Source organism: Dermacentor albipictus, chromosome 3, assembly GCF_038994185.2.
Source record: "Dermacentor albipictus isolate Rhodes 1998 colony chromosome 3, USDA_Dalb.pri_finalv2, whole genome shotgun sequence".
NCBI lineage: Eukaryota > Metazoa > Arthropoda > Arachnida > Ixodida > Ixodidae > Dermacentor > Dermacentor albipictus.
This window is the reverse complement of record NC_091823.1, coordinates 103,870,149-103,896,693: the sequence shown is the minus strand read 5'-3', so window position 1 is coordinate 103,896,693 and position 26,545 is coordinate 103,870,149. Positions and strand designations below refer to the sequence as shown.

The 26,545-nt window shown below is 49.5% G+C and overlaps 2 protein-coding genes across 6 annotated transcripts in view; one reads left to right on the top strand and one right to left on the bottom strand.

Annotated features, from left to right (window-relative positions):
* LOC139057513 (uncharacterized) overlaps positions 1 to 23,184 on the bottom strand; it is an 84,554-nt gene extending 61,370 nt beyond the window's left edge. Inside the window, exons 1-5 of one of the 4 annotated variants that reach the window (XM_070535884.1) lie at positions 22,325 to 23,179; positions 21,484 to 21,584; positions 21,234 to 21,352; positions 20,160 to 20,305; positions 19,871 to 19,996 (exon numbers count right to left, since the gene is read on the bottom strand). In XM_070535884.1, coding sequence (XP_070391985.1) covers positions 19,951 to 19,996; positions 20,160 to 20,305; positions 21,234 to 21,352; positions 21,484 to 21,584; positions 22,325 to 22,884 — 972 coding nt within the window. In that variant the 5' untranslated portion in view covers positions 22,885 to 23,179 and the 3' untranslated portion in view covers positions 19,871 to 19,950. Of the gene's footprint in view, positions 1 to 19,870; positions 20,053 to 20,159; positions 20,306 to 21,233; positions 21,353 to 21,483; positions 21,585 to 22,324 lie in introns of those variants that run through there. The other 3 variants (XM_070535886.1, XM_070535885.1, XM_070535887.1) reach the window with 3 other exon arrangements.
* LOC139057511 (optomotor-blind protein-like) lies at positions 8,552 to 13,859 on the top strand. Of its 2 annotated transcripts, none has more exons than XM_070535880.1 (5): positions 8,552 to 9,455; positions 10,827 to 10,927; positions 11,050 to 11,168; positions 13,402 to 13,547; positions 13,651 to 13,859. In XM_070535880.1, the coding sequence occupies exons 1-5, from the start codon at positions 8,557 to 8,559 to the stop codon at positions 13,652 to 13,654; spliced, it is 1,269 nt and encodes a 422-aa protein (XP_070391981.1). In that variant the 5' UTR covers positions 8,552 to 8,556; the 3' UTR covers positions 13,655 to 13,859. The 2 variants fall into 2 exon arrangements, with proteins under 2 accessions (XP_070391981.1, XP_070391980.1); XM_070535879.1 differs by having other exon boundaries at positions 8,553 to 9,455; positions 13,699 to 13,859.
* Positions 23,185 to 26,545: the final 3,361 nt, after the last annotated feature.

Genomic DNA, 26,545 nt, shown 5'->3' with positions numbered 1-26,545 from the left:
GGGCCGCCGCGAGCCGTTCCGACGTTGGGACGGGCAGGCCGTGCCTGACCGCCTCCTCCCACTCTTCTTCCGTGGTGAGATGACCGTGGTCCCGTAATGAGGGACACCGTCAGAGCATGTGTTCTAAGTGCAGAATAGATCTCCGCAATCCGGACACCTGCCCCGCACGGACGCGACGTTAGGTTGCCCCTGTGATCCACCACGGCCGCCGCGAACCGGTCGGTCGAACCGTACTGGGCGACGTCGACGAACGCGACCGATCGTGGATCGTCGGCGACGGATCCGAGATGCGCGGCCGCCCGGCCCGGCGTGTACCTATACATTGCGTTGCGGGTGCACGTTGCGCGGGAACGGCGAGACCGTGACGGCCTCCCGCGACCACGCATCGAGCACGCACCGCCTTTCCCTGACGGGTTAAAGTCCAGCGCCTCCAGGATCCGCCTCCCCGCAGGAGCTCGAGGAAGCGAGCCTGACAACCTGGACTAACTTCTGTGACCCAACCTCATCGAAGGTGTTGTGGACCCCCAGCTGCATGAGCTTCTCGGTGCTGGCGCCTATGGGGATGCCGAGCACTTCATGGACCGCGGTATTTTATTCCAGTGTACTGTCCACAACACCACGTGAATTTCACGATGTCAGCAACTTCCGTGCAGCAACGGAATACATTGATTGCACACATACGGATCGAACGACCGCAATGGGTACTTGTCCACGAATGTACAATCTTTTGCGTATGCACTGTAACACCTATGATGATTATAATAAAGAAAGAAAGTTCACTCTAATGGAAGGAGAATGGTAAAAACACATTAAAAAAGGCATGGCGCATGTTCCTGCTTGTGTAGCACCAGACAATGAATATTCTACTGAATTAAGAAAAAGAAGCAGCGGGTAATTGCTCGCTTAGAAGATTGATAAACATGCAGTTCGATGAAATTTGAGAAATAATGATATTGAAGCTTCCAAGACTTTAGAAGAAAAGAAAAAAAAATTAAGACTGAATCATCGCGATGGAACATCACAAGTAGGCGTCGTAGACCATAGCTATAACGGAATTATTTTTGAACAGCTCCGATAGTGTCCATGCAACAATGGTTGCTTGCGTACTGTCAGATGCTCATATATGCTGCGGCATAAAGCTCAGCGCACAATGCGAAAACGTGATCGGAGCGAAAGCGAAACATTGCGCGAGGATATGCATGCAGACGCGAAGTCGGTCACCGCGAACCCGTGCGATCGCTGCATTGCAACTTCATTCTGTTATGCTACATTTAGTTACACAGACAGCCATCCCACTATAAGCACATATTTCACATAGTTTTCTCAGCGATTGCTTACGTTTCACGCAAACCGGTTCGGTGGAATCGATCGCGGCGACCGCTCGCAGTGTCCCAGCTCACTGTACCTAGTAGGCAAATAGCGTTTGTAAACCATTCTGTGCTTTCTGTTTGTCCAACATGATTATTTTAAAGGCAAAATACTGCCATATCGAGATTACTTGCAAAATTGTTCAGGAGGGCTGCCACGTAGTATGTTTAACGCCGACGCATGTGAGGCGCTTCCGACAGATGGCGACTCCGTAAGTCGTCCTCGCCCCCAATACCGACATCGTTATAGTGACGGCCCTGTCGGTATAGTCTTGTTGTTAAAGCGACGGGCCCCGTCACCGTAGCGTGGTTGTTAAAGTACCGGGACCCGTCACTGTAGTGCAGATGTTAAAGTGCCGGGCCCCGTCACTGTAGTCACTACCAAAAAAGTGAGCGGAGCGGGTCGGCATAATAAAAAAAGAGACAAAGCGGTAGGGTGAGGTGGCGCCGCGTGGCTGCTGTTCCTGTTACCATGACAACGTAAATAATCGTGTGCGCCGCCATTTTGCTATTGCGATCGCCCTGATGTTAGGGGCGTAACTGATGGGGATCTTGGCGCTAGCGTCGATGGAGTGTCTGCTTGAACACAGAGAATGGTAGCCATGCGGAGATTCACCCCTGTGGAGGCGCCATCTATGAGCAGTCAGGATGCTGACTTGGACGAGCGCGCCGTTTTGCAGGGCAGCTGTACGCTCGGCGCTGGTTTATGGTGTATGTTGTCGCGCTATAGCGTGGTGCGTATGTTGTGTCACGTGGCGACTCCTACGTGGAAAACTGTTTTGTGAGACGTACTGAAGTGGTCTAAGTCGGTATGGCAGGGCTTTCTGCTGGCATTGAGGCGACGAAGAATGCAGCGCGATGTGTGCGCGCATGTCTGAGCCTACGGTGAGCCTTGGAGATCAATTGTGTATTTCTGAAAGTTCCATTTACTAATGTGACCTTATTGCAGTATTATCCTCTAGTTCTAAGCTGTGGTTTAGGAGCAATGAAACGTACGCGACGATCGTAACAGCGTGGGTACCGTTCTGCTATGCGATAGGAGCTGTGCTGTTATGGTTTGAGAAGCGTTCAAACTGTTAACTGCAGATTAGATTGTAGGATAACTTGGTTCGATGGATGAGGTTTCCACCCATTCTTAAAATAGTTTTGGTTAGAAATAACAGCATACCTTACAGTGTGAACTATATTTGTCCAGCAAAGCGACCGTTTACGAACATCGCCAGCATCCTAAGCAGTGGTAGGTGCTGGATTAAAGATATCCTTGTTCCATATAACGCTTACGTTTATATAGATCTGTAAACGTTGTGCGGCGTGGCTAGGCTAAGTCGTACTGCGGCGTTAGCCCGTTTTCTTTTTCGAGAAAGAGGATGATAACAAATTTTTTTTTTCGGTTGTGTTCGTTCCGTTCTCTACGATGCAATCGTACGTATTACGAAAATTTTGTCCACAATAATAGCCATCCCATTCTTTTTATACAAATGCTCTCGGATATTATGGCTCTACAGGGCAAAAAGGCAGTGTCGAAGCACATAGCTTATATATGTATCATGCTCGTTTACCAACCGCAGTGATCGACATGTGTTGAGCAGCGCCATGTGCTTCATGCAGGAGGCTAGCGTAGACAGATACTGATTTCAAGCATACTAGACTTGAAATGCGTGAGAACGATGCCGGTTCATCAAAAATATTTGATAGCGCCTGCCGCTTAGATTTTTCGTGATTGCCTTAGGTTGGCCGTACACAAGCATGCGCTGTTATGTTTAGTCCCTACGCCAAGCGATCAGATATTGAGCAGCTTTACCATTTTATACTGGCATTACATAGGCGCCGGCTCTCTTCGTTAAATTGAAACCGATATACGCAAAGAAGTTCACAACATATACACACACCGCGGCTAATAATGCGCGTCACATGTTCGCACTCCCGAGAGATATTTCCGCGTACTTTAGTTACCGATGCACCGAAAGGATTTCCTGACGACCTTATGTAAACGTATACCTGTGAGCAGAAGTATATGGACCAGAGATTGCGAGAAAAAACTCAACTTCTCCTCTGTCTGCGAATGCAACTTGAAATTAAAGATTGCAGTCTAAACTTGGCAGTTTCCGTTTATGCGTGTTAATTGCGATGAAATTCTGTTTTTTCGCCGACTTTGTGGTACTTTTGCTCACGGGTGTACATTGCCTAAATTTCCCAAAGTACGATCTAAAACATTTCGAAATCGTTCTGCAGCACGCGACAGCAATGCTTTCAAGCAGCGCCGCGCCGGATCACACAAGACAGAGAGGAAGAAAGGCTCGCCGCAGGCCCTTTCCTCCTCGCCCCATGAAAATGTCGCTGCTTGCCTTCACACGACTCTTCCCCCTATCTCATATGTGAACTTCCTCTTCTCTCTCTCCTACTGCTCTCTACAGTTCTACGAACGTCCCCTCTGGCCTAGTACACTAGTAGAAAAGGAAGCACTGCAGTTTCTGGAATGCTTTTGAGGGGAGTCACGGATAATTACAGCTGTCAAGCGGCTAAGGTGGCGATGGCCAGGGAGCTCCAGAGGGCATTGTGCCCATTAGATGTGGTGGCGTGAAAGTGAGTTTCTTCCGTCGCCTTTCCTCCTGATTCGCTCCTGTCAAGTATACACACGCTCTGAATCGCCCACCGAAGCGTTGCACGCGACAGCAGCAGTGGCAAAGTCCAAGGAAGAGGCAAAGAAAGCGTCGTTCAAAAGTTCATGAGTGCCCTGATTACAATTATTTCATACCACCTTGCAATGTGTCTTCTCATCAAGAAAATCAGCGGCGAGATTAAAAAAAAAAGAAACAGTTTTCGCAAGTTTGACGGCATTTGAAGCGCCCTTCAGCAGTCCACAAATAAATCTTGGTTATACGCTCCTCACACTGTCCAGGCGGCGCGTCCGAGCAGTGATCGTCAGCGCCTCTTCCGGCACCTTCCGTCCAAATCGACACTGATGGGCCGCGCTACTCACGCTGCCCACGCGGATCTGCCAACGTGATCGCATGTTCATGCTTGTTTTGAAACGAACAAATCGTGCAAGTTTTGCTGTGTGGTTTCAAACCAATCCCAAATTTAGGCGGTCGGATACGCCCTGCCATTCGTCGAAAAAGGTATGGCCGGTGCAACGCAGGCTGCTGTGGATGAGCCCGTCTCCGGTGTCATGGATCCATCGACGAAGATGTGAAGGTGGTCCCCAAGTTTCTCTTGGAGAAGAGAGGCTGCCTTCTGCTGTAGGGCACATGTTGCGGAACGGTTCTTTAAGACACCTGGTAGCTCCGTCGAGGTAGGGATTGGTGGTCAGTGTGGTGGGCGAGGCTGTACGGCGTTTGCAGGCGTGTCCCCTATGACTTCCTTATAGAGGCCATACAGCCGTCCCATGTGTGATGCTGGCCGGGAGCGTAGGCGGGTCAGGAGTGCTTGATGATCTGCGGCACGGTGTAGGTGATCAATGTGTCGTAGCCCCTGTTGCAGGAAGAGTAGTGACAGGGCCCAGTTACCTGCCCCAGCAAGAGTGGCGGCCACTTGTGAGGATCGGGGAACGCCAAGACAGACCCGTATTCTTGAGCGGTGCTGCAGGTCCAGTTTCCGCAGGCGGGGTGGGGGCAAAGCCACAAGAGGGAGGGGCATACAGTAGCCGTGAAGTGGCTTCAGCTTCAAAGAGCTGCAGGGCCCACCTGGTGGTACAGCCCTGTGCACGGGCAAGGAGCTGTGAGATCGCCTTGCGGACCCGGAGCGTCTGGGCGCACAGGGCATTGGTAGCCGGCAGCCAGGTCAGCCGATGGTCAATGCGCAAGCCAAGGTACGAGACTGCCTTGCTCCATGAGATCTGGACGCCCTCCAAGCGCAGCCGGGCAGCTGAGCGATGGGCTGCTGCTCTGGGATGCAGCAGCAAGGCCTCGGTCTTCCTGGCCGAGATGGTAAGGCCGATGCTGCACAAGTAGGCAGCCGCAGTGTCCAGGGCTCTCCGTAGGGCTGCACGTGTCTTGAGGATGGGTTTGGGTGGTCCCCGTACCCATAGGACGATGTCATCTGCGTATATAGATTGAGGACTGCACGGGGAAGTGGGGGTCGATCGGCAGGGAAGCAGGCAACCGTGCCAAGGCCAGGTTGAAAAGGAAGGTGCTCACCACTGACCCTTGTGGCACACTTGCAGCGACTGGACGGGGGGTGCTCTTCAATTGACCCACACGCACCCTGAGGGTGCGATTGTGCAGGAACGATAAAAGGAACTCCCGCAGGTTGCCACAGATGCCGAGGACGTCCAGGCCCTTCTGGAAAACTGCGTGAGGGATGCTGTCGAAGGCACCCTGTACATCGATCAGCAAGAGCATCACGAAGTCCCCACCGGCGTTGGCGTCCTCCAGGGTGGACACCATGTCAGCGATGGAGTCCGCAGTGCACCGCCGCCGCTGGAAGCCCGTCTGTTAGTCTGCCAGGAAGCCGCAAGCATGGGCCACCCAGTCCAGTCGTGCCAGGGCCATGACCTTCATCACCTTGCAGGCAGCGGAGGTGGAGACCGGTCGATAGGACGACAGTTCCCTAGCCGGTTTTCTGGCCTTGAGGATGGGTGCCACAATGGCTGTCTGCCATGCCTCTGGCACCTGCCATGACTGCCAGATCTCATTGAAGTACTCTAGCAGGCGCTGTTGCTCGCTGGCGACCAGGTTGCAGAGCATTTGTGGCGTTACACCATCTGCTCCTGGTGCGCTGCGGCGTTTCCCTCACCTCAGGGCCGCCTGGAGCAAGTGGCTCTTGGCAGAGGGCAGCGACCTGGCTGGACGTCCAAACAGGGTGGACGTCGACATAGGTCACTGCATAGATGCGGCATTTGGTAGGCACCGCTATTCAGTGAACCTATTTGACGCCCATTTGGAGCACTGCGTATGTGCTACTCGGTCTGCGCTGACCTTCAATGAACCTTTTTGATGCCAACTTGTGTCCCTGAGTATGTGCCAGTTGGTGTATGCCGCTCTTCTATGAGCCTCTCACCAAGTCGGGTCGCCGAGTGTGTGGATTTTGATCTAAACTGGCACTATTCAAAACGCGCTACATAGGTACTTTACACAGTCTGTTACAAAACAATAATCGTGAATCAAATTGGTGTCAGTTTTCACACAGGCTGACTGCAAGAATGAACTTATAGGCTACTTTTGCACAGTTTCACGTGCATCTGAGCTCATACCGTGAATGACTGTTTCTCGTAATCGATTCTGAGTTAATTTTGAAAAAAAAGGAATAATAAAGGCCAGGTATACATAAGGGGCTGCAGGTATAGTTTTAGCATCGTATATATGCGTGTCTCGGGAGCACATCCGTCACGACATGTACGGCAATTGATGCGCGTCCAGTAATGAAGAGTGCCTCATACTGATATCACATGCTGATATCCCTCATATCGGGCGCCATGGAATGGCCAATCTGGTGAACATACATATACCTACGAATCGGAAGTCGCTGGCAGGCTATCGCTACAGCTCGAAAAGAAATTGGAACGATTCGAATCTGTTCTTGTAAGGCCGACCAGTTCGCCTACCAATAACTATCAGGCCTGTATGATACGCCTGAAATAGACAAAAGAATTCCCGATTCAGAGAGCGACCGAACGCGACGCGACCCACCGATGACTTGGCGTATCGCGGCATGCTGACAACGGAATGAGTCAGCCTTTCTGCGCGTCCAGTGACGAGCATGCGGGTAGCGGGAAATAGCGCACGAATCTTACAGATTACCCTAGCTATCAGCTAGGTAGACCAGTTTATGCATTACCGGAGACAAAACAAAAAGCGCGATTGGAAAAAGAGCAAGACGCGCCGTCACGAACTATCCCGTACTATCATGTCGACATCCAGGACAAACGCCAAAAAATGAATCAATTTATTTGAATGACTGGCACTTTGGCCTGTTATGAGAAAGGGTAATATAGGCCGTACTTTACATCTCCTGAAGAATATAACGGAGAAAGTGGTGTGCGAGTGAGGATTACAGATAACTGAAAGAAAAATAACAGGAAGCTTATACACATAGGACTGGGGGTGTGGCATCAAATAAACACACGCGAGAGATCGGTAAAGAAATAGGAGGAATTTTGACAAGAACAAAACCTATTGCGTGTTTTCCCGTGATATTAAAAAGTAAATGAATATGTAAAATAACCTAATAAAAACATAGAAGGTGTCGTTCTTTTATTCGCCCAATAAAATGCAGCACATCGATTAAATCATGTGAAATGTCGTGTCACTTGGATGTGTATAATCATTCGTTCGCCTCACATTATTTCCTTGCATCCGTATCGTGGACAGGAATGCGCGCGCGCAGCCGAGCCTTTGGGGGAGAGGGGAGACAGTGCGTGGCGACAACGCCTGGGCACGTGACCTTCTGTGGTTATAACGTCACGTGCGCCGGAGGTGCCGGCGCGGCTGCAGCAGCGGTTGCGGCACACGCATGGGAGGTACGGTGACCGTTGCGGCGCTTGTATCGGCGTAGTGTGGTGCAGTTAAAGGAAAGTATGATTTCATAATGTATGCAGCCTAAACAGCTTCGCTGGCAATCCGTCCCCATACGAATGTTGCGGCCCCACGAATGTTTTCTGGATACACCACTGACGGCACGAGAGAAGACTTGTTTGCTCCCCCCTCCTCGCATTGCACTATGCTATGCCATTGTGGACGTCATCCTGCAGGTTCTTTCCAGGAACCAGCGCAAATCTTCAAATCGCGGCGGAGCCTGCGCATGCCGCAAACTAAACGTACCGTCATAAAAGCAAAGGTGCGCAAGACAGATGACGATTATTGTGGTCCAAGATGAGCCGCGAAGGGTGCAAGCTTTTTTTTTAAAGAACGTGGCCGCCGATTTGGTATGTCGAACCACGGCCGCTGCGACTTAGTCGAACACGCTTGGTCCAACTCCCGTGAACTCGTGGCTCGTCGCATCGCGTGCATTTGTGCCCGCGAAAAGAAAAGCGCGAGGCCACGCGCCTCGCGCAAAAGAGCCAGTTTGCGAGCGAAGACGAAGACAGGTATATCCAGAAAACCAGTCATTCAAACATCGCACAATACCCTCTGGTGCATTATCACTTACCCCCCCCCCCCCCCCAAAAAAAAGTTGACCAAGCCCATTGCTATTGTAGCCTGGATTCGTGCCAGTCATTCTCTAATTTGATTAAGGGAGGGGGGAGGGAAGCATGTTCCTCCAGAATATCGCGACAACAAAGGAAGCTCCGACACAAGTTTTTAGGCTTCCTGCGGTTCGAGGGAGAGGAGAAAATTGTAGACAAGAACCTGGGCACGCTCGTACGGCAGAGAAAGCCAATCCCTGTGCGCGGGCATGTGCTAAATACTTCAGGGTGATAATCATCATCATCATCAAAAACGCCATGCGTCAGCCTTCTCGAGTGGTACACTTTCCGAGCACGCTATACAACGAGTCACTGCACAGCGCACGGCAGCTACTGAACAGTCGCAGACCAGCTGCAATCGCGTTCGCTGCGACGCACTTCGCAAACGCCGCTTGTGCCTCGAGGATGGCGTCGTCGGGCCGTGCTGCTGGCTCCGCTGGCGCTGGCCTCAACGCCGGTCTCCCCAGGGACGACGACGGCCGGATGAGCGCTTGCAACGGCTACGCCACGCTGAGGGGAGGCGACTGCGAGCCGTCGGCGAGCAGCAGCAGCGACGACAGCAGCAGCGGGGACGACGACGGCACCAGCAGCAGTAGCAGCGGTTCCAGCAGCGACAGCGGAAGCAGCGACGTCGCGCAGGCCGGCGCGTCCCAGTCGGAGGACATCGACATCGAAGAGGCGCCGACCGTCTCCATCGTCGCAGCCGGGGCCGCCTTCGCTGCGGGCGAGCCACAGGTGGGCATCTGGATTCAGCCGAACGTCGTCCGCCCGGCGGACCTTCCCAGTGACCACCCGGACGAAGTTCACGACTGGAGCGGTTGGCCAAAGTTCCCTCCCAAGAGCGACGCGGATCAGCAGCCCGCGATCGCTCCGTGTCTGCCGGCCAAGGTTCCCCATGTCACGCTCGTCAACCAGCACGAGTTCCTGCTGCCTAGGATGGAACTGCTGATACACACACAGGGCAGGCGAGTGTTTCTTTTGTTTTGTTTTTTTCGGACCACCCCGTCGGCTGCTCGATCGGCATGGGTGTTGGCGCTGCCTATCCTGGATCGTATGCGCGTACTGACTCGTACCGCAGAGCAGCGGATGAAAGGAACGTACGCTGCGTGCGTTCTTGTAGTGCTCGGGCGGACGCCGCTTTCTTCTTCGGAGCTTGCCGTAGTCGTAGCGTCGTGGCGCATTTAAAACATTTATTATTGCGATACCAGTTATGCGGAAAGACGATATGGATACCCCCTCGTCGTGCAAGGGCACGAACTCTAAACGGTTCGCCTTAAGCGTTGCGACCTCGCACTCCACAGGGCAGCGTCCTGCCTTCCGTTGTTGGCATGAGCGTTCCGAGCATGCATTAGCGTTCCTGCCGAGAAGCTTCACATACCACGTCGTGGTGTACATGCTGGTCTGAAAAAAATGGCTGTGGCTTAGGTAAGGTTAAGCCCAGGATGCGAATCATACTAGCCTTTATTTTAGTTGTTGAACCACTGTTTAGCCTGGTGAACTGCTGTTGCTTGGCTATATTTGGTTCGGCTAGACGAAGAAACAACTCGTGCATTACTTCTTCGCCTTCAAGAGTGGAACGCGACAGCGTTCCCGTCGACCCGCCAAGGGGTGTAAGACAATGGGCTACAGGGCAGCGACTACGCGCCCCGCATTGGACGCGGTGAGCGTCGAGCAAAGCAGCGTTCGGCGCGGCAACGAAATGTGCGCCTGAGCAAGAGACGCACGCCTTAGAAACAGCGCGTTTCTAAGGCAACACCGCATTCACTAGAGGCGCTTTTGTACCGCTTTGAAGCGTTGTACTCGTGGCTCAGTGGTAGCGTCTCCGTCCCACACTCCGGAGACCCTGGTTCGATTCCCACCCAGCCCGTCTTGCAAGAGTTGAGCCAAAGCCACTTCTCCTGTCGTGACGTCACGGTGTCACGTGATTTCATGGTCACCGCCGCGCCTGAGGAGCTGGGTTGAGCCCTCGTAATATGCTTCGCATAAAAAAGAAAAAGTTGACAGTAATCGCAGGACGCTATGCATTTCTCACGCGTATGATAATCACCGTATCATTTTGCGTAGGTATCCCTGCAGTTTAAACCGATTCAGCAGTGTTGAGAGCAAGCTCATCCAGTCGCCCATGTTCGTCCCTACAAACAGCGCGTAATTCAGATACTAGGATCAAGCACATATGCACGACCCACGCATATCGCTGTCTGTTCATGTCTTTTACAGCATGGCATCGTGCAATCATCGTGTTTTAGCTGCTCGTTTCGACACATGCTTGCCTACCATCGCGTGACAACGGTTTTCGTCAAAAATGACCGTGCCTCGACCATCTCCCTCGCATGCAGGTTCATGCAGCCAGCGCCTTCGTTTCGGATTACAAACTTGGTGGACGACTTGCAGTACACTGCCTGGCTCACCTTCACGGATTCCACTGGGAGCGAATGCGGTCAGTGCGACCGAGACGCTACCGTCGTCGGCCTTTTCACCGCCTCCAGAGAGAGGCGTCTTTCTTTGCGTTTCTGCGTTTGTTTGTGGTGAAGTACGAGGCACGTCCTTGGACTTCTGCAGTTGGCCAGTATTCCCACCCGGATTCACCGCATCCCGGTTCCTCGTGGAACGGCCGTGTGCTGTCGTTTTCTCGGCTGAAGCTCTTCTCCAGCGACGGCTTCACTTCGAAACCACCCCCGGTGAGAGTTAGTTCGCCGCTACCCCATTTTAGCCGCGCTTGTGATTTAAGTTCTCGTTCGTAAGGTGCACTATACTTCGCAGGCTACCAGTGTAAAACTCCTCGGTGTCCTTAGCTACCGCCTAAGAGACGCGAAGGCTAAAGCCTAATGTAATTCACATGAATGCTCCTTCATCCACCTTAATCTTCCTTAATACACCCTAATCCTCCTGAGTACACCTTAATTTACTTTGGTAATCATTAATAAAGTTTTATACACGGCTGGACATGCTTTGGTTCCCTTCTGGTCTTCCTTAGGTACTAAGCAGAACTTAGCACTTAGCACAACTAACAGCAAGCAAAAGATAAAAATAAAAAGCGACGTCACAACTGGAAATGGCAGTCACGTCAAGATCTTATGCTGCTTGGCGCGGATGCTTGAATTTCTTTGCCGTCCGGCATTTAGACCGCTACGCCAGTAGCTACGCGTATTTTTCTTTTGAGGCTGCGGCGAGCTTGCGACTCGCCTCGGCTGAAGCGCCAGCGTGTCATTAAACTATACGAGTGGCGTATGTGTTAATGTGAAGATAATTGGGCTGTTATTGACAGCAGTTGCTCCAGTAGGTTCCTTAGGAAGGTACTATGGCGAGCAGACAGTCGTAATGTATGGCAACATATGCGAAACCTTTTCCCAGAATCTTTCGCAATTCCGCGCGACACCATGTATTCATATACAATAATTATCAGACAAGATTGCCCCATATTATCATTTAGAAAACATTCTACTTACTAATTTGGCTGCCTGTCGGACAATCGGAGCCTGTGTTGGGCGAACGAAGATAGCGCGACGTTTCTTCGCGGACCGTTCCGCATTTATCGTCACGACGAGACGCAGCGTGAACTCACACGATAACCAAAAAAACTTGCACTCACACCCTACGCCGATGAATGCCGTGCGCTAGGTCAGGCGAAATTTGATGTGAAGTGCACGCCACGCTTTAAACAAACGCACAAGGAAATTATAAAAAAAAAAAGCTCGGACAAAGCCGCCGCGTTCAAGTACACGAGCACGGCATTACGAACGACGTAATAGTTGCTTTGCACAGTCTTCCCAAGGCTTGCGCCAGAATCACTGATTGGTAGGCGTCATCGAGACCGAAAAACTAAATTGTGAAATAGAAAATGACTCGTATGGCAGTACTCTGTTCAAACTTTTTTTCGTACATTTTTTTTTCACATAGGTTTTATAGTTTCAGTGTTTGTCGCCCCCATCCCATCCCCCTAGCCTACTCGCGCATCAATCATGTACCACTAACTGATATCTCTGGCGATAAGTTTTGGCATGCTTCGCGACCTTTTGCAGCTTCGCGACCTATTTAGATGGAGCTTGCCTTTGTACTTCACAGCTTTGAACAAGCGCGTACGTTGCACTAAGACGCAGGACAGTACTGTCAAGTGCTCAGTGTGCGTTCATTCAAAGCTGGCTCAGCGTCACTTGGGGAAGCATATCAGGAATTCATGACAGCGCGGGTGACAGAAGTTCTCACCGTGCATGTCCCGTCTCGTATCTTGGTGCGTGCCTGCGATGGCTTTCACAAGTCGCATTCTTCCGAGCCCAGCTCGTAACACGCAGTCTTACCACAATACTCGTCGCTATACCTGTTTTCTTTCTGGTCATTGTGGTTTCTCGTCACACCAAAAGATAGCACAGATGAGCATGTACCCCAAGGAGACACACTTATTTTGGTAATTTTCGCTGTTATAACTCGTCGATCAACGGACGCCAAGAATTGTTAATTAGGTTGAACTGTGGATGGGTGACCAAAATTCAACCACTCTCAGCCAACATCGTGACACCCAACACCTTACTTTAAGATTTGCCTCTATAAGATAGCTAGTGTAGGAGGTGCCAGGCCGGTTTTTTATTGAACTAAATAACGAAGTGCTTTGTGCCAGTCATGCTGCTGTACACTGCGATTGTTATAACTTCCATCAATGCAGTTTAGCCTTGTGATAATGGAGTTGAATACCTTCATTATCAGTGGACAGTTCATTCAGGGTAAGTGGGCTGCCGAGTCGCACACTACAGCATTGGTGCATCACGCGGGCTGGATTTTGATTTTTGCACATATGCACAATATCTTACGAATAAAAAATAAAGCGCGCGTTCTACTCACTAACCCGTAATTTAACACCTTCCCCACTCCAAACTAAACGCTCAACACAGAAACCGCCCTCTTTTGTATGTCTTGCAGATCACTCTAACGTGTAACAATAGTTACCGCATCCAAGTGAACGTTGGAATCGTGGAGGACAGCGGACACATCCTGAGCACGTCGGTCGTCCGACAGTTTGTCGGTGCCTACTTTGTCGCTGTCACCCAGTACAGCAAAAAATCTAGGTGGGTATTGTGCTTTCCACGCGGGATGTTATCTTCCCTTTCCAAATCGGTGCACTTAACATTTCACTCTCCTCTTCTTTCATTCTCTCTTTTCCTTCTACAGCTGATGAAACCACAATCAGAGCTTTATTTTCATTTTTTTTGCTTCTAGTCTCTCGCGTCCAAGCAACAAGGGGTTGAAGACTAAGGCACGATAATATAATGTCAATACTTCAAGACTAAGGCACGATAATATAATGTCAATACTTCGCACCGTTTTCACGACTTCTATTGTTTCTGTGATTAATAAAGACATATTTGTCGGTACATAAAGGTCTTTTCTCCTTTTTACTTGTTCAATGACATTCTACAGTACAACAAAGACAAACAATGTAATTGTGGTGGCTACTGAGGAATAGAAAAATAGACATGCTGCTTACATGGTCATGCCGCAGGCCAGTTCCCGCCCTAAAGAGAACGAAAGAAAAATGGAAGCGCTCCCAGCACATAAATATGAACACCCTATTGTTCTCCTGCAAACCTCACAGAAAATGCATTGCGCACAGAATGCAACCTGGAGATGCAGTTCCCACTAGAACAAAGAATTCCCAACATGCACGTTATTGAGGCCATTCAACAGGTACAGAGCGATAGCGCCCTCTGGGATACTTTAGTGAAGATGTGATGGCTTGAACCGTAGACAATTACTAGAGAGAACTGTGGCCCTGTCTAAGGGACCGGCAAGCAGGGCAGTCCAGCCAGCATGGGCATAATGGATGACGCATTTGCTTAAATATCGTCTTTGTAACTTTGCAAAGTGATCGTTTTACGAAGGCACTGCATTATAAATAATTAAACACAAAAATTGTCTGACGGCAGGATTCAAGCACAGGACCTGTAGCACAGAAGCCCAATATTGATATGATTACGCCACGGACGCACGGACAAGCGGAACCACTGCAATTGGCTGAGAAGTGGTTCTTGAGGGGAAGGAGAAAAGGCTAGCGCTATTTTCTGCAACCCATGCGGGAGCACGGCTCAGGTTGCGATTAGGCGTACTTGCGGTGTCTCATTACCCTCTGCGTTAAAGAAAAGTACAAATTGCTTTGAAATATGGGAGAATTTAGGCCCAGGTAAATCGTAATAAACGACGCTACAAAAACGTCCGAATACACAAGCACGACGGTCAGACCGATCCACGTACTACCCATCATTCCCGTGGTGGCGATCCCAGCGCCAAAGTTCCCTGCAGTACTTCTAGTAAACTCTATGGCTTAGATGGCACCCAGCCTTTCAAGCGCAGGCGTAATTTTTGCACCAGCTTGCCATGATGTGAAGGATTTTCAGGGTGTCCAGTTGGACAGGGAAGAGAATAGAAGTACAGTTAAAGCTCAACATAACGAAACTTAACTGCCGCTTTGGGTCCAGATGGAATGACATGTTGCCATTTACGCACCTCTAACCGCGAGATAGTGAGTGGCCCCTGAAGCGGAGCCGCAAGACCCTCTCACCGTCATGTTCTGTACAAAGTTCAAGCGCGATAAGATTCGATCGCGCGCTGTATGCCGTGGCTGCGAAGGGAAGCGTGCGAGGGTGCGAGGAGAGGCATATATGATCGTGCGCATCGTCTTCCCGCGCGACCAAAGGATTGGGGAGGCCAGCGCGCGGTAAATATGCTCAAGCGCGCATGCGTTTGTGTCTGTCTGAATGGGGGCAGATGACCGCGCTTCCCTTTTCGTCTGCCCATGGCTGTCGGTGCAAGGCCCCAACCCGCGCTCTGCATGAAGACATCTGTGGCGGATTCTAAGGTGCGAGCCGAGACGGCCGTGGCTTCATGTGTAGTGTTTATACTCTCGCGTCTAGTGCTGGAGGTGTTTCTTGCTTTTGCTTGAAAGTGGATGACAAATTTAAAAAAGAGGGCCTAAAAAGTAAGGTTTGCGCTTATTTTTCAGGGCTAAGCTCTCGGGCGCCCGTTCCTGCGGCGAGCGTCGACATCGTGCCTCGGCGTCCTAGTATACCCGAGCGAGCGAGCACGGCGAAGGATGAAAGACCGAAGGCGGAGCGCGGATAAAAGACTGCGATAGCGAAGAGATCGAGCACGAGGCGGAAAGTGGGGGAGGAGGGCGCAGCGAAACCATGAGGTAGAAAGCGGCGGAGGAGGGCATGGCGAAAGCGTGAGAAGAAAAGCGTAGTGCCGCGTGCAAGACGCGCCCTGCGGCGACTACCGTTACGAGATGGCCCCAGAGTAGCGCCCCTTTACCGCCCTTATCTGTTCACCGATGGCACGCGGCGTGCGCGTCCACCGCTACCATATATGGAAACCAAGCGCTGCATGAGTGGAGGTCTGTCTGCGGCGGCGGCTGCTGTGAATCTCGTCCACGCGTCACCTACGCGCTGCCTCTCGCGATCTCCCGTTTAACGATGCAGTCGCGCCACACTTCGGTCCGTTTGCAACGTGCCGCAAGAGACATCGTCAGCGCCAGTCAATATATCGCGAAATGAAAACACCTATACAGCTGCGCTCAAATTTCGCGTTGGGGAGTATATCGTAATCGTCGGTGAATTTTTTTTTCTTTCAGTGTTGAAAGAAATTCCGAACTGTCCGGCGAAAATTTCCTACAATCGCAGTATCATTCGCATCGCTTTTGCAGACTGCTGATTGGATCAACAATGTACAAGCCTTACAGCGCCACGTTGCGCCAGGTCATGGGCAAAGGGAGTGTGACAGTGAGGTTTGCAGAAACAGCTGCGATATAGCTGACGGCCCAATTTCGTACTTCTGTCACATCATAGCGCTACGGCAGTGTGTCATTTGATGCGCCAGAAAATGCTCTTAAGGCTCGGATGAGAAGCATTGCTGTTTCCTTTTTGGTCTTAAGATAACCCGCTAATGTATTTATGATGCTGGGATCACCAAAGGCTAAGTTCCTGAATATTTCAGCCCTGTCCAAAGAAGCCATATTGAGAGACCCGTTCCACACAAGCCCGTAAAATACTTGCATCTTTTTTTAAACTACCATCAAAATTGGTTTCAATATTCCTAATATACGCCGTGTCTTTTAATGCTTTAAAAACGAAGATTCGCTGTTTTTTCCGCACCGTGCTAATAGGACAAATTAAATTCAAATTCCCTTAATTATGTGACAGATGTGGTATAGATGTGGAGAAAAAGGGTTAACGTGTAGAAAGCTGCGTTCTCTATACCACGAGCTTTTAAAGTTCCCAACGTTTTGCGATTCGATAGCAATATTTTTGCACCTTGTCCCAGTTAACATTTCTTGCGCGTGAAAAATGCTTTCGTGTCTGCCTCGCTGCTCATTTGTATGCTGTTCGGTTGAACGAGCTTTCTTTACAGCCAAGCTGTATATACTTCTGCCCCTCAATGCATTTGTCGTGCCAATCGCATCCACCTCAACGAGATCGGCTTACTATCGTTCTTCGGTAAAGCTCTGCCGTCTACTGTACGATTGATGGACAATTGCTGCTGCTGCGCGGCCATGCGTGTGCCATCATTTGCTTTCTTTCGAACTCTGTTTAGTTGACCACCGTTTAGTGTGTTTTGCGTAGTGTTAATTTTTATATCCACTATTAACTGTTCATTGTATTTCTTTCGTCTTCATTACTGATCTAGATTAAGTGAATGTATGTTAGTGTTCTTGTGTTTTTTGTGTTTCGTTTAAATTGTGTGTCGTTGTCAGTCTAGAAATATATTTTTTTCTCTATATCTTCCGACTCTGACTCATTCACTGTATTCGCTTGAGTATACGGAACGACCAACCGGCGTGTATACCCCGTCGACGACTTCGCCCCGACGGCGAACGGGTCGACAAGCCGTGACAGATGCACATGGTGAGGATGGAGAGGATGGAGAGGGCGCCACAAGGAAGTAATATCGGGTTTAATCTCACATACAAAGAGGCTGGTACAGTAGTAGAGCAGCAACTTCCAGGCTTATTCTATGCAGTATAAGTCTGCCACAGTCATGAGCACTGGGGCAGACGAGAGAGGATGAGAGAGGATGAAAGAGGGCGGCGCTGGAACACGGCAGAAAATGACAAGGCTTCGTCCTCTGATCGGGTTTCTGCACGACTTGGGAACAAGCAGACGAAATGGAAGCACAGCTTTCTTTCTAAGGCACAAAATAAAACAAAAAAACACGCAGACATTAAGTTTGTATCTTCTAATATTTCTCTAATCTTTAATCCGTCTATGGAAGCAACGTATTAAACAACTGATGTCGCCTTAAAAGAAGTCACGTGTCACTGAGTGACGTCACAGCACTGCCATGTATGTAGGCGCACGGTGCCCGCAAGAAGAAGGGCAAACGGCGTTTGGCTTGAAATTTAAGCTCTTTCCGCGGCGCTATTGGGGGCGAAGAGTTACGGAGTCGCCATCTGTTGGGAGCGCCTAGCTCCCTTGCGTAGTGTGAGGGATCACGCGGCACGCTCCTCATATGTTTCGCTTACCGCACACAATAAAAACATCACGCGGCAGCCCTTCTCCACATTTGTATAGGTACCCTCAAAACGAGAGAAGTTTTTTACTGTCGATATAACAATCTTGGGCAAACTGAAAGCACAGGATCGTTTACGCACGCTATCTCTTTACCGAATACGTACAGTGAACGTGCCACTGCGTGCTGTCGTAGCGATGGAGTCTCCCGAACCGGCTTCTTGCATGAAAGGTAGGCAAACGCTGAGAGTAAACTATGTTAAATGTGTTGTTATAGTGGGCTGCCTGTATAACCAAATGGGGCATAACAGAATGAAGCCTCGATGCATCGATTGCGCGCGTTTGCAGCGACCGACTGCGCGTCTGCATGCATCTCTGCGCACAATATTTCGCTTTCGCTGTGAGCACGTTTTCGCACCGTGCCGTGAGCTTTAGGCCGCAGCATATGAGCGCACACTAGCAACCATTGTTGCGTGGACGCTATCAGAACTGTTCAAAAATAATTTCGCTATAGAAACTTCGACGCCTACGGCGACTATGATGGGACGCGTGGCGATTATGCGATTATGCTTCATAGACTTCAAAGCCGAAAATAGCTCGTCCTCGACTATGGCTGAGTCACAGACTTCTGGCGACTCAGCTGGTGAAACGAATGGAAAAACGCGTTTGCAAGTGTGCACCCGCGCTAACAGCATCGCTGAAGCTTGGATGTCATTCTGCAATGTTGCAAGTCCCATAATTTTTCACAATGTCGCACTGTCAACACGCGCTCTCACAAATTGTAAACCTTTTCTGTACATGCACTGTTTCCCTGAATTTGAATTCGCCATTACTAACCACTTCTTTTCTAAAAAAAAGCAGAACATTCTGCACTCGCACTACACAAACACGATTCGTTCATTGGTTAGCACTTGTACCATTTAATCTTCACCATCCATGCATAGAAGCCTTCCTTTTCGACCTCTCGGAAATGCAAACAATCCCCAGCCATTTCTGGAGTTATAGTTCTCGTGCAAGCCACAGAGTTTCCTTTCACTAGAGGGAACTCTGGTACTGCGATCCTTCATTTCCACCATGGGTATGATGGGAAGTACATGCATTTGCCCGATCTTTGTGCTTGCGGCTTCAGACATCCTTATGGCTTCGTTTCTTTCGTTTTACCTGGGCCTAAATTCTCCTAAATTTCAAAGCACTTTATACTTTTTTAATGCAGAAGGTAGTAAAACTCCGCAAGCACACCTCATCGCTACTAACTGCAGTGGTTCAGCTCGTCCATGCGTCCATGGAGTAATGCTATCATTGGGCTTATGTGTTAGAGGTCCTGCGTTTGCATCTTGCCGTCCAACAATGTTAATGTTTATGTAGTCATATATACGATGCAGTGCCTTCTCAAAATGATCACTTTGCAAAGTCACAAAGACGAAGTTTAGGCAAATTCATGCATTTCCCCATCATTCCCATGCTGGCTGAACTGCCCCGCTTGCAGATCCCTTAAACACTAGCGCCACAGTTCCCTCAAGTAAATGTATGAAACTGTGGTCCATTCCATCGCACGCTCACTTTGCATTTCCAGAAGACGCGGTCACTGTACGACTGTTGAATGGCCATCATGATGTGCACGTTGGGAATTCGAATTTAGTTCTCGTGGGAACAGCACCTTCAGGTTGCATTCTGTGCATAATGGGCTTTCTATGAAGTATGTAAGGGAAATAGGGTGCTCTTATCTGCGAAGAGCGTTTCAAATTTATCTTTTTTATTTTCAGTGCGGCAACTGGCCTGGCATCATCATGTGTGCAGCAAGTCTATTTTCGTATTCCTCAGTAGAAGCACCACCAGTGCATTGTTTGTACTGTAAAATGTTATTAGGCAAAGAAAAAAAAATGACCTCTTCGTACCGGCAAATGTGTCTTTATCACTTTTATCACAGAAACAATGAAAATCGTTAAAACAGTGCAGTGTATATAAAACTAAATTAGCGTGCCTTAGTCTTGAATCTCTTGTTGCTTGGATGGGCGAGACTGGGCAAAGAAAAAAAAAAACATGAAGATAAAGCTCTGGTTTGTGGTTTCCTCAGCTGTAAAAGGAAAAGAGAGAGAGAAAGAAGATGACAGTGAAATGTTAAGTTTACCGATTTGGAAAGGAAAGTAAATAGCCGGCACGCAAAATATGTACAACACCCACCTAACTTTTTTGCTGAACTGGGTGACTGCTATGAAGTGGGCACCGACAAAGCGGCGGACGATCGACCTGCTCAAGATGTGTCCGCTGTTGTCCACGATTCCAACGTTCACTCGGATTCGGTAACTGTTGTTACACTTCAGAGTGACCTGCAAGACGGAAGAGATTCCAGTGCTGAGCTTTGGAGAGGGGAATGTCTTAAACCATCGGCTAGTCAATAGAACGCATACTTAATCATTCCTTTTATTCTTATGATACTGTACATATTTACAAAAATCAAAATCGAGCCCGCGTAAAGCACCAGTGCTTTAGAGTGCGACTGCAGCCTACTTGCCCTGAATGAACTGTCGGTTCATAAGGAAGGTATTCAACTTCATTATCACAAGGCTAAACTGCATTGAAGGGAATTGATAACAATCGTAGTGCACAGCAGCATGAACGGCACAAAGCACTGCGCGAATCAGTTGAATACACAACTGGCATGGCACCTCCTTCACTAGCTATCCTATGAAGGCAGACTAAGAAGAAGTAAGGCATCTGGTGTCACAATGTTACCTTAGAGTGGTTCAATTTCGGTCAGGCATACACAGTTCCATACACAGTTCAACCCAATTGACACATCTCGGCGACCGTTGGTTCATGCGTCACGACAGCCAAAATGACCTAATTTGTGTTTCGGTCAACTCGGGGTATACGGTCATTTATGCTACTTTTGTTTTAACAAGAAACCACAATGACAAGGAAGAAAATAGGTTGCGAAGAGTATATTTTTAAGACCACGTTGCTCACAAGAAATCGACTTGGGGAAGCCATCGCAGGCACGCACCAAGACACAAGATAGGAAAGCAGGGCACGTAACAACTTGTACCACCCGCGCCGTCATGATTTGTTGATGACTTCCCCAAATATCGCTAGACCAGATTTCAACGGGCGCACACTGCAATTGATCACTCTTCTTCCCGGGGGTTTAACGCAAAGTGTGCGCACGTTCAAACCTGCGAAGTTTAGTGCAACTTATGAACGGCGACCTAATTCGCAAACGCGACTAACATGGGGAACCGCCGAACAAACTCTTACCGGAGGCAGTTTCGAGGTGAAGCCGTCGTAGGAGAAGAGCTTCAACCGAGAAAACGACAGCACCCGGCCGTTCCACGAAGAACCGGGATGCGGTGAGTCCGGGTGGGAGTACTGACCAACTGCACCAGCCCAAGGATACACTTTAGGGCTTAAATTCATTTCAGCACACAGAAAGACAAAAGTAAAGAAAGACGCCTCTTTCCGGAGACGGTGATAAGGCCGACACCGGTAGGGCCTCGTTCACACTGACCGCATTCGCCCCCAACGGAATTAGTGAAGGTGAGCCAAGCCGTGTACTGCAGGTCGTCCACCAAGTTGGTACAGCGGAACGAAGGCGCTGGCTGCATGAGCCTGCATGCGAAATAGAACGACGCGGCGCGATCGTTTTTGATAAACACAGTGGTCACGGGTTGGAGATATTTAGGCACGCACGTTTCAAAACGTGCAGCTAGAACACGTGGTGTGCCCGGTGGATATATGTGGACCATGCACAGAACAATGAGCACTCAAAAAGCTATAAAGACTGCTGAAACGGTTCAAAGCAGAGATACATTCGCAAAACGAAAGTGATTATCGTCTGCATCATAAATTGCTGGCTAGACGAGTATACTGTTCCCTTCATTTAGCCCAGCATAGGCACCACTCTGCGGCATTTGAATACATGCGGCTTCTCGGCAGGAACACTAATGCGTGCTCGGAGCGCTCATTTTAACAACGGAAGCCAAAACGCTGTCCTGGAGTGCGACATTGCAACGGTTTCTGAAGGAACCGTTACGAGATCGGCGCCGCACCACGGCGCGAACACGCGTCGAGTGCCCGTGCAGTTGGAATCGCAAAAATAAAGATCTCGGGAAGCGCGACGATGCTTCAACTACGCAATCTCAGCAAAGGAAAGTAGCGTCCGCGCGTGCACCAAAAATGAGAACACGCACAGCGTGCTTTCCATTCAAGCGCTGCTCTCTTGTATGTCAGTGCTATCGAACGTAAATGGCGCGCGCATACGATCCAGGCAAGCCCGCGCCAACAACTGTCCCGATCGAGCAGCATGCTCCGGAAAAAGAAAAAAATACAAAGGATGAAAAAACACTCGCCTGCCCTGTGTGTGGATCAGCACTTCCATCTTGGGCAGCAGGAACTCGTGCTGGTTGACGAGCGCGACGTGGGGAACCTTGGCCGGCAGGCTCGGCACGATCGCACGCTGTTGGTCCGCGTTCTTCTTGGGAGCAAACTTGGGCCAACCGCTCCAGTCGTGAACTTCGTCCGGGCGGTCACTGGGAAAGTCCGCCGGTCGTTCGACCATCGCCTGGATCCAGATTCCCAACTGTGGCTCGCTCGCCATGAAGGCGGCGACGGCTGCGACGCTGGAGGCAGTCGGCACATCTTCGATGTCGACGTCCTCCGACTGGGACGCGCCGGCCTGCACCACGTGGCTGTTTCCGCTGTCACTGCTGGAACCGCTGCTGCTGCTGCTGTCGCCGCTGCTGGTGCAGTCATCGTCCCCGCCGCTGCTGCTGCTCGTCGACAGCGCGCAATCGTCCCCCCTCAGCGTGGCGTAGCCGTTGCAAGCGCTCATCCGGTCGTCGTCGTCCCTGGAGAGACCGGCGTTGAGGCCAGCGCCAGCGGAGCCAGCATCACGGCCCGACGCCGCCATCCTCGAGGCACAAGCGGCGTTTGCGAAGTGCGTCGTGGCGAGCGCGACTGCAGTTGATCTGCGACCGTTGAGTATAGCTGCCGTTTGCTGCGCAGTGACTCGTTTTATGGCGTGCTGGGAAAGCGTGCTACTCCAGAACGCCGGCGTGTGGCGTTGTCGCTCCAACGTGGACGCGTTCTCGTTCTTGTCTTCTACTATTTTCTTCTCCCCCTCGAGCTGCAGGAGGCCGAAAAGCTTCTGTCAAATAATTTTTCTGTTGGCCCGATATTCTGGAGGAACATGCACCCCCCACCCCTTATCAAATCGAAGAAAGCATGAGCGGCGGGAAACCACGCTACAAATGCGTTCGGCTTGGTCATTTTTTTAGTAGGAAGTGATAATGCACCAGAGAAAATCTGCGAGGTTATCGTGGCTGGTTTTCTGGCTGCGTCTTCGTCGTGGTTTGCGAACTGGCTCTTTTGCAGCGGCGCGTGGCCTCGCACTTCTCTTTTCGCGCGACAAACGCGAGCGAAAATGCACGTGACGCGCCAAGCCACAAGTCCAACGGGGTTCGAACCATAGAGTTTCCTACAAAATTACTAGAGGGAACTCTGGCGCTGCAGTCGTTGTCCTACCATGGGAATGGTGGGAAGTTCATGGATTTGTCTGATCTTCGTGCTTATGGATTCAAACGTTCTTGTGGCTTTGTACTTTGTACGCTATATAAATCTTATTGTCGTATATTTCAGCGCTATGTATATTCGTCGAAGTGCAGAAGACGCCGGGAACGCGTACGATTGCTATTAATTGCAACGATTGAGCTTGTCTATGTGCCCAAATCGAAACGCGCCAAGCGTCTCTAGCGTCTCAAAGCACTGGCATGCCCGCGATAAGTTCATAAGTGCGTTTCATTCGCTTGTCGATACGTGCATCCGTGGCTTAATGATTTCAGTATCAGGCTTCTGTACTAGAGTCCCTGTGTTCGAATCCTGCCGTCGGACAATTTTAATGATGTTTACTTAATTATTTATTACGCAATAAACTGTTCAATATGACGAGTTTACAAAGTCACAAAGCTGTTTGAAGCCAAAAAGACGAAGTTTAGTCAAATCCATGTACTTCCCCATAATTCCCATGCTGGGACAACCGCTCCCATTGTAGCTCACGTAGACACTAGCGCCAGAGTTCCCTGTAGTAATATTGTAGGAAACTCTATGGTTCGAACAAGTGGGTTAGAGACGCCAAAGTGGCGGCTCCTGGTATCTGTTTCCCGTCTTTTTGTGCTCTCGCCTTTCCCGCGCCATAGTACCCAATTCAAATAGAATCGAAAGAAAAGTAAAAAAAACAACTATAGTGCAATTCTCTTCGTTAATTACTTCGGTAATTGCTGCGGTGCCGTAGCCACCTCCTGGCTACGCCACTGCGGGCACTACACCATATTAGAACAAAGATATTGCGCAAGCTGGCAGGTAAACACCTTGCACCGAACGAATGATTATACTCACCAAAAGTGACATGAAATTTCGCATGATTTAACTCCATGTGCTTCATTTTGTTTGGCGAATAATATGACGACACTTTCAATCTTCTTTATTATGGTATTTTATTAATTTATTTGCATTTTAAGATCACGGGAAAACACGAACTAAGTTTTGTTCTTGCCAAAATTCTTCCTATGTACTCTTTTTCTTTAACGATCTCTCGCAGGTGTTTACTTGATACCACACCCCCCTCCGATATGTATGAGCTTGCGCTTTTCTTCCAAACCCTCACTCACATACAATTGTATTTTATATTATTCTTTGGAAGAGGTAAAGTACATTCTATATTTTCCCATTCCCCTTGCAGGCCCAAGTTTCAGCCCTCCTAATAAATATATTAATTCATTTTATGGCATTTATATGCTGCTATTAATAGCCCAAACTATTTTATTCATGGGTGGAAACTTCATCCATCGAACCAAATAGTCACGCAGTGTAAACTGCAGCGAACAGTTTGAACGCTTGTCCAAGTATAACAGCACAGCTCCTATCGTAGCAGAATGGTACCCACGCTGTTACGATTGTCGCGTATGTTTGATATCTCCTAAACCGCAGCTTGGAAATCGAGGATAATGCTGCAATAAGGTCACATTAGTGGATGGAACATTCAGAAATACACAATTGATTTCCGAGGCTGACTGTAGGCACAAATATGTGCGCTGGGAAGTTTGGAAAAGACAGGTTCGAGCGGGTAATTGTGGAAGCCTATTTCATCAAAAAAGAGGGAAAGGCATGCGTCAGCAGGCCGTCCATTATGCTTAGTGACAAGGAGACGACTTCTTTAGAAGGTTTCATTTAGGTTTCATGTTAGAGTGATTTCATTTGGTTTTACCGTCTGTCTTCCTTTTATTTAACTATTTTTTTTATTTTGTTGACGATCTTCTAGTGGCTCTTAAGCTTTTGTTGCACTTTTTTTTTGACGCAGACGCTGTTCTTTAGACCTTTATCGTTCAACACTTCTGTCCATTTCATTATTTGTAACGTGGTTCATTTTTCGCGCGGTCACATGTTTTATCAATTTTTTTAGGCGAGTGACTATTAGAGATTTTAGTTTTGACGCAGACGCTGTACTTAGACGCCTTTTTCATGTTTTTTCCGTGTTATTCGTTGGTCATTATTCCCATAGTCGTGCGGGTTTTATCACTGACTGGGCCTTATGCGTTTGAAGTGTGTTATGTTGTGGATAGTTTGGTAGTGAAGCGTAGACGGTACTTTTTATGTCTGGTTTTGTCCCCGTTGGCTTGGAAAAAGACTACACTAGATCAGTTGCCTCCCGCGCTGATCCACGTGTGGTTCTTGTTTGCTCATTCGATATTATGTGCCAGATATGATTTCTGAGTGGTCGATAGATTGCTGTTTTTTACTTATAAAGTTTTGTGCGCGACTCGGCGTGAATAACGAACATAAGGCAGGCTTGTTGCGAAAATAAACTTAGTTGTGAGTGGCGCCGGTCCTGTCGTTTGTGTTCTTCTTCCTGAGTCCTGGTCTTCTGCGCCTTGCCTTTACTGATTCAAAGAGGCCAAAAATGGTCGCGTGAACACTCCGCATACAAGATCAATTCGTCCTCAACTAATCGATTTTTGATGCCCGATGCAGCCGAGCGAGGGAAGAGGGCGCGACATTAGTGTTCCTGTATATGCTCCCGCAGGGAGCATATACAGGAACACTAACAGGGAGCAGGGAGCATATACAGGAACACTACGCGACATGTGCACGTAGCGGCGTCTCAGGCGCGGTGGAGGCCGCGCGAGAGCACATGCCCGAAGCGCCGTCGCTGTTATTTCTGCACAAAGGCTTCCCCCTTATCGAGGAGCCCGCAACATTCGTGGAAAGAAGGGAAAGGGGCCCGTGGTATGCTCTCTTCGCAACATAAGGTTGCTCGCGGGGCTGAACCACCATCTGGGAAAGACAAGACTATTTCCACCTGTGCCAGATTGGTTTCTGGCCTACGGTTGACATGTGCGACAGTAACCTCTTTCTGCATCAAAGCATCGCCAGTACCAGCCACTTCGGAGGAAAGATGTATGGGTTCATAGTCAGCCGAACCAAGAAGAATGTTGAGCACAGTCTGCAACGAGGAGGTACTAGTGGCCTTTCGTGAAGCCTGCCCAGCCTTCATGAAACTGGGTTGCCAGTGTTGC